General features: G+C 36.9%; 1 protein-coding gene across 2 annotated transcripts in view; it reads right to left on the bottom strand.

The window, feature by feature from the left end:
* Window positions 1–5,596: 5,596 nt before the first annotated feature.
* Window positions 5,597–8,068, bottom strand: part of SAXO6 (stabilizer of axonemal microtubules 6) — a 28,460-nt gene continuing 25,988 nt past the window's right edge. For both annotated transcript variants that reach the window (XM_055396031.2, XM_055396030.2), the window contains 2 exons: window positions 7,168–7,227; window positions 5,597–5,796 (listed from right to left, as the gene is read on the bottom strand). In XM_055396031.2, coding sequence (XP_055252006.2) covers window positions 5,684–5,796; window positions 7,168–7,227 — 173 coding nt within the window. In that variant the 3' untranslated portion in view covers window positions 5,597–5,683. The remainder of the gene's footprint in view (window positions 5,797–7,167; window positions 7,228–8,068) is intronic.

Raw genomic sequence — 8,068 nt, 5'->3', positions numbered from 1 at the left:
CTCTCAATTGCCAAGAACACAACCCGATATGGTCCTCGGGAGTAATGGGTAAGGAGCATTTAGTGGAAGAGAAGCAGATTCCATTTTTATATTTAGTCATTTTTAAAAATAATTCTTATTTAGTTAATTTATGACTGTGCTGGGTCTTCGTCATTTGCGTGGGCTTTCTCTAGCTGCCATGAGAAGGGCCCGCTTTTGGTTGAGGTGCACGGGCTTCTCATTGCAATGGATTCTCTTGTTGTGGAGCACAGGCTCTGGGCACTCAGGTTTCAGTAGTTGCAGTTCTCAGGCTCTGAAGTGTGGGCTCAGTAGTTGTGGCGCTTAGGTGCTTCCCAGCATGTGGACCAGGTTCACATCTCTGGACCAGGGATGGAAACTGTGACTCCTGCATTAACAGGCAGATTCTTATCTACGGCACCACCAGGGAACAGATGCCATATTTAGGATAACTACTTTTTCTTCTTACCTGCGTTATAGCAGGTGTAGTACAGCAGGAGAGCCGTCCTCTGAGAGAGGCTGCTACCCTTAGCAGGACTTGTAGGACCATGTGAAAATGAAATATGAAACAGAGTTTAAGACAGTTTGAATCTGAAAGGAACAAAAAAAGGCTGGAGCTTTTTATGCCTCCACTCACCACGGGAGAAAGATGCATAAGGTCAACTCAGATTGCAGGATCACCATTAGTGAAGATACCACTGGCTTGCTTTTAATTCGATTGGCTAGACTGCAGGCTCTTTTCTCAGGCAGGGCACAACCCTAGCTCATCCAATGACAGGGACTGTTCTTTTGTCTGTGGTAGCCTTTGCACCACTGACTCATCTTGAAAGAGCGATGATGGCAGCTTAACAAAGACTGTGCCCTGAGCATGCCATCATGACTAATGACACCACATGTAAAAGGTCCTAAAACATTTTCCAAAACCAAACATAAATAATTCTAGGATCATTCCATTTTAGAGTATTTGTTCCCTTGGTAAACTTCTAGAAGTTGTGATAAATACTTTGGGGGTGTCTGCAACTGCAACAAAGGTACATAATCCATCCTGAGCTCCCTGTGTAGCCAGCTGCAACACTACTTATATGAGAACAAATTTGTTTTGAATGTTAACTCATTTTTATTCTGATTGACTCTACCAGTACAACAACTTGTTTCCCATATACTTTTTTAACCTGACTAGAAAGAAAAATGTTTATCTTCTAAGATGATGTAGTTAAAAAAAAAATTAACTTCCAAATGAATCAACCAGGGAAAATTGAATCACAGTAGGACTCACATATTTAGTATAAACACTCCAGAGTAGGCAGTGTGGATAGATTGAATAAGATGTAGATCGAACCCACCAGCTATCAGGTCTTAGTCCAGTCATTTAAGAGGGTTTTCCCATCTGTAAAATGATAATATGTATACTTAAATCTCAAGGTAACATATTCCACCAAGTACTAAGCATGTTTTGTTGTTGTTTATTCACTAAGTCATGTCCAACTTTTTGTGACCCCATGGACTGTAGCTCATCAGGCTCCTCTGTTCATGGGATTTCTCAGGCAAGAATACTGGAGTGGATTGCCATCTTCTCCTCCACGGGATCTTCCCAACCCAGGGATCAAACCCAGGTCTCCTGCTTGGCAGGCAGATTCTTTACCACTGAGTCACCTGGGAAGCCCCACTAAGCATGTTTATCATGTGCTTTACCCTTAATCCTCAAAATCATCCTTGAAGAGTTCTTAACTTAGGAGTTCAGACTCCCATGAGATTGAGATGAGATGCAACATGAATATCCATTCCCATACATGTATACAAAACTTGAATTATATGTATGTGCATTTTAACCTGAGTTCTCAACCAGGGACACATGAGCATCTCAGCATCTGGGGTGAAGATAGGAGCAAAGAACAGAGGCAACTGCTGTGCTACTTCCATTGTGATCCTGATGTTTGCTCCCCTGTCTAGTTTGAGATACCAATTTCAACAACAACAAAAAAAAATCACCAGTTCATAATAGGGTGTACCATATACTTGAAGTTATATTAAAGATTAAAAAAGTTGAATTACCTAGGATTTTCCAGAGAAATGAAAGTTTATGTCTATTGCACAATAGATTTTAATTATTCATGATAGTCCCAAGTTGCAAATAACCCAAAAGTCCACCATAAGTGAGTGGATTAAAAGGGAACATAGGTGCCCAACACATAGATGACTTTCAAAAACATGCTGAGTGAAAGCCAGATAAAAAAGATGGTTCTATGTATACAAAATTATTATAAACCAATACTGACAGAAAGCAGATTAATGATTTCCCCGAGGACTGGGGTGGGAGGGGTGGATTGAACAGCAAAGTGAAGTGGGGAAACTTCTGATGACGGAAAAGCAGTGTATCTCGGTTGTCGTATTGGTTTCACCGATGTATACATTCTTTCCAAACTCACTGAGCTGTAAAATTTTTACATACTTTTTTAAAGATTCTTTTTATGTGGACCATTTTTAAAGTCTGTTTTGAATTTTTTACAGTATCATTTCTGTTTTGTTTTTGGGTTTTTTGCCACAAGGCATGTAGGACCTCAGCTCCCCAACCAAGGATCAAACCTGCACCTCCTGCATTGGTAGGCAAAGTCTTAACCACTGGACCACCAGGGAAGTCCCTGAACTGTAAAATTTTTAATAACTGCAGTTTATTATACATAATTGTGCATGAGTCTTTTTGAATTCTGATTTTCTCAGGGTATATGCCCAGTAGTGAGATTGCTGGGGCTTAGTAACTATTTTTTTTTATTTTTATTGGAGGCTAATTATTTTACAATATTATATTGGTTGGTTTTGCCATACATTGACATGAATCCGCCCCGGGTGTACATGAGTTCTCCCTTCCGAACCCCCCTCCCACCTCCCTCCTCCCCTTATCCTCCCTCTGGGTCATCCCCGCATACCAGCCCCGAGCATCCTGTAACATGCATCGACCCTGAACTGGCAATTCGTTTCACATATGATAATATACATGTTTCAATGCCATTCTTCCAAATCATCCCACCCTCACCCTCTCCCAGAGTCCCAAAGACTGTTCTATACATCAGTATCTCTTGTGGTCTCGTATACAGGGTTATCATTTGCGTCTTTCTAAATTCCGTATATATGTGTTAGTATATTGTATTGGTGTTTTTCTTTCTGGCTTACTTCACTCTGTATAATAGGCTCTAGTTTCATCTCCCTCATTAGAACTGGTTCAAATGTGTTCTTTTTAATGGCTGAGTAATACTCCATTGTGTATATGTACCAAAGCTTTCTTATCCATTCGTCTGCAGATGGACATCTAGGTTGCTTCCATGTCCTGGCTATTATAAACAGTGCTGCAATGAACATTGGAGTACATGTGTCTCTTTCAATTCTGGTTTCCTCGGTGTGTATGCCCAGGAGTGCGATTGCTGGATCATATGGCAGTTCTATTTCCAGTGTTTTGAGGAATCTCCACACTGTTCTCCATAGTGGCTGTACTAATTTGCATTCCCACCAACAGTGTAAGAGGGTTCCCTTCTCTCCACACCCTCTCCAGCATTTATTGCATGTAGACTTTTGGATAGCAGCCATTCTGACTGGTGGGAAATGGTATCTCATTGTGGTTTTGATTTGCATTTCTCTGATTATGAAGGATATTGAGCATTTTTTCATGTGTTTGTTAGCCATCTTTATGTCTTCTTTGGAGAAATGTCTGTTTAGTTCTTTGGCCCATTTTTTGATTGGGTCACTTATTTTTCTGGAATTGAGCTGCAGGAGCTGCTTGTATATTTTGGAGATTAATCCTTTGTCAGTTGCTTCATTTGCTATTATTTTCTCCCATTCTGAAGGCTGTCTTTTCACCTTGCTTATAGTTTCCTTTGCTGTGCAGAAGCTTTTGATTTTAATTAGGTCCCATTTGTTTATTTTTGCTTTTATTTCCAATATTCTGGGAGGTGGGTCTTGGAGGATCCTGCTGTGATTTATGTCAGACAGTGTTTTGCCTACATTCTCCTCTAGGAGATTTATAGTTTCTCGTCTTACATTTAGCTCTCTAATCCATTTTGAGTTTATTTTGGTGTATGGTGTTAGGAAGTGTTCTAGTTTCATTCTTTTACAAGTGGCTGACCAGTTTTCCCAGCACCACTTGTTAAAGAGACTGTCTTTTCTACTCTTTATATTCTTGCCTCCTTTGTCATAGATAAGGTGTCCATAGGTGCGTGGATTTATCTCTGGACTTTCTATTTTGTTCCATTGATCTATATTTCTGTCTTTATGCCAGTACTCTGTGGAATGTAAGCAAATAGTTTGTATGCCTACAGTTCTTTATAACCTCATGATAACATAAGATCTTTAAGGCCCTTATTGTGAACCAGTGATTTGCAAAAGTACTCTTGACCAAATTAAGCACTTTAGAAAGAACAGACTATACACTTGTCTTTTCCAGTGAGTCAACTCGTCGCATGAGGTGGCCAAAGCCTGGCGTGCTGTGATTCATGGGGTCGCGGAGAGTCGGACACGACTGAGCGACTGAACTGAACTGATACACTTGTCTTCTAACCAGCAGGCATCAATATTCTGTGTCTTATCTTCAACAACTTCTATCTATTGTAAATATTTATGTAAATATTTTATTATTATATTTTATGAAATCCATATTTTTTAGAAAATTAAGTTTATCATGATTTGCAAGAGTAAGACCACAGAACATGTCCTAAGAGTAAAGAAGTATAATCAAAAAGTTTGTGTCAAATTTTTAAAAAATGAGTCTGCCCTGTAAATTCTACATTTTTTCCTATATTTGTGCAAAAGTATTGTGGACTTAGTTTTGCTGCATTTGGATAAATGCAAAAGAAGTATGATGTGCTTAAGCTGTTGTGAGTAAAATGTTTTTAAAAGATAATCATTTGTTCCATGTAATAACTCTCTGGAGAAGCCAAACCCTTGAAACGCTTGAAACAAACAGAACTGAAACAGTTGATCATTTTATTTCAAAATATCTACAAAGTTTTAATTTTTCATTATACAAATTTTTCAAAATTCAGACATTATTCAAATGTAAGTCAAAGTCCTTATACAAACAATACACACAAAGATCAAAAATATACATATTCTCTCAGCAAACTTTGTTACATAAATAAGAAAAGTATATACAAAAGCTAGTATTTTCAATATGAAGTACAATTATTTTAACACTGAAATCACAAACAGAAGGTACTAAAATAAACACCACAGCAAAAGTTAAAGGAACAACAAATTCATTTTATGACATCTACAATTGTAAAGATACAGAAAGCCAATCTTCAGGTAATCTATACTTCACATCTAGATCTTAATTTTTACTTTACTTTATTCATATTTAAGAATATTCTCTGGATAGGGGAAATTCACAATTCTACCAGCTAGCCCTGACACTTTATACAAGTTAGAACATGTGAAGAACTATATCATCTATGTCTTTATACTTTGGGAACAGATGCAAAAAGAATCCTTCAAAAGTTAAAATTTCATGAACCTGTGTTAAAAATTTTCCAGCAGATTGAATTGAGTATTGCAAAAAAAAAAAACCAACCAATTCTTTTTAAGTGGGAAATGTTAGCAAAAAATCCTAATACTTGAAGTCTTAACATAGTAAAGCAATAATGAAAAAGTATGCAATGGTTCCCCCAGATAAAAGCAATTCAACTAGGTGTCTGCCTAATTATGTTTTGCCCCAGAAATTCTCCTTTCTTTTCTGAGCTCGTGCCAGAGTTTGAAAAGCCTGGAGACTAGAAGCTGCAGAGCGAGCAGAAATTTCAGATAATCTGTCCTCATCTGCAATGAAAGAATTATATTCAGTGCAAAAAATCTCTTATAAAAATACTATGTTTCAAAACATCAAGAAAAAATTAAAAGCATCAAGCTCTGTAATGTCAATATTGACTATCTGAAACACAATCTATTAAAATGTAAGATTAGTATTTTTAGGATGATTCACAGTAACTTTCCAAGTTTATCATATTTAGAAATCAAACATTTCAATATTAAATGAGCATTCTGTTTTTTTCCTGAAATCATGCTATGTCATTACACAAACACATGGACTGTGATTTTGGTATTACTTGGAAACAATTCATCATCATACTGTCTTGTCCTACTTTAAAAAGCACAGCTGTTTGAGCAAAAGAAACCTTCACATTTTAAAAACAAAATATCATACCTTCACATGGTACCCACATCACATTTCTAAAGTAATTTCACCTAATAGAGAAATGATGTCTGACTTTAATATGCTGCTGCTGCTGCTAAGTCACTTCAGTCGTGTCCGACTCTGTGCGACCCCATAGACAGCAGCCCACCAGGCTCCCCCGTCCCTGGGATTCTCCAGGCAGGAACACTGGAGTGGGTTGCCATATCCTTCTCCATTTAATATGCTACCCTTCATTATTACTGAAATTCCTCATTCTGAGTAAGCAAATCAATTATCAAGTTACTTGTAAACACTGTTCTTCCATTAAAAAGAAAACAAGACAGGATTCAGTGTCCAGATATTGGCATTTCAAAACATAACAACTTGATTTCTAGATCACTGAATTCTGAAAGGAGTCTCAAACTTGCTAAGAGGAAAGAACCTTCAATGTGTGTGAAGCCATAATACATAAAGTATTCAAACTTACTTTCAAATCCAAAATTTATAAACAGTAATTTTATACTTCTTAGGTTGCATTAAAATAGTAATTTCAATTGTCCAACATCAAGAATTCAAAATTCCTCCTGCCATCATTAGAAGTAACCGAATTTTTCAGAATAAAAACTACACAAGAGAAAAACACTCATTTTCCCTAATCATGTATTTTTTGAGAATATACAGACATTTGAAGAAAACGATGGATGTAATGCTAGGCCGAATTCCTGAGCCACCAGCCAGCCAGGGTGGAAAACAGAGTACTGATCGTTGGTGTGAGGCATCTCTTGCCATCCATTTGCTTTAAAACAGATTCTTCAAGGCTTAGTGCCTAGTTTATTCATATATAAAATGGGGATAGTTTACTCCCTTCACAGAGTTTTAAGGATCTAATGAAAAGATACCTATGGAAGTACTCTGTAAACTATAAAGTGCTAACCGAATGTAAAATCATTATACTATTATAAACTACTATCTAATAAAATATACTTTTATCTTGTGTTATTTGACTATTGAAATACCTTCATCATTAAAGGCTTCATGCTGAGGTAACTGGAAATTGTTCATCCTTGATTTTCCCACTTAAAGAAAAAAAAAAGCCATAAGAAATTATCCTTCAAAGCCACACAACAATATATCTTACAGTCAACTTGAAGAGAAGGTAGACTGTTAAAAAGTTTAATTTTATACCTTTAATAGAAATTCCTGCCAAAGGGCCATTCATTAATTCATAATATGCTTAACAAATATGTAAACAAACAGGGGATAACCTCCTGGGATTCTTCCCAATGACAATACTAATCTAACTTGAAAGAAATACAATAAGCTTCTCTTTAAAGATGATAGTTGGACTATACACATGCACAAAAGCAATATAAACCTAGGACAAAAAAATGGGAAACAAGAAAACAGAAACAAAAGTTTGAAAAGTGGAAAGCAAATGAAAGGCAGTGAGTGTGTGGTTATCATAGCCAATGGAGCCGAATCCTAAGGCAGCAGAAAAGGGAAACCAAGAAGCAATCAATTTGCTCCCCTGATGGCTGGGTGGTTGGGAGTACTGAGTACCACTGAAAGTTGAAGTGAAGGGAAAACTGAATCAGGAATCTAATTGTCTTTCTACAAAATAGTCTACCAGATCCATTTTTAATTTTGCACAGCAGGGTAACTGCCCATCTCCCAAAAGAGGAATTGAGGTCTTATTGCTAAAGAAGGTTTATCACAGCTACTTTGACTGAAAGACACCAGATTCAACTGGGGGAAAGGAGAAACCATATTCCAAATAGAGGCATTATGTATATGCATCGTTTATCTCCTCAACCAGGTAAGACAAGCTATCCATGAAATAATAAAAGAATACTTACATAAAAGGAGTATGCAATGTTTAAAAAAAAACTTAGAAATTTAAAATGTAGCAACATATTT

The sequence above is a fragment of the Moschus berezovskii genome, chromosome 6 (genome assembly GCF_049115385.1).
Source record: "Moschus berezovskii isolate FMDL1 chromosome 6, NW_MosBer_1.0, whole genome shotgun sequence".
Taxonomy (NCBI): domain Eukaryota; kingdom Metazoa; phylum Chordata; class Mammalia; order Artiodactyla; family Moschidae; genus Moschus; species Moschus berezovskii.
The sequence above is the reverse complement of the archived record's forward strand: the minus strand, read 5'-3'. Positions and strand labels throughout refer to the sequence as shown.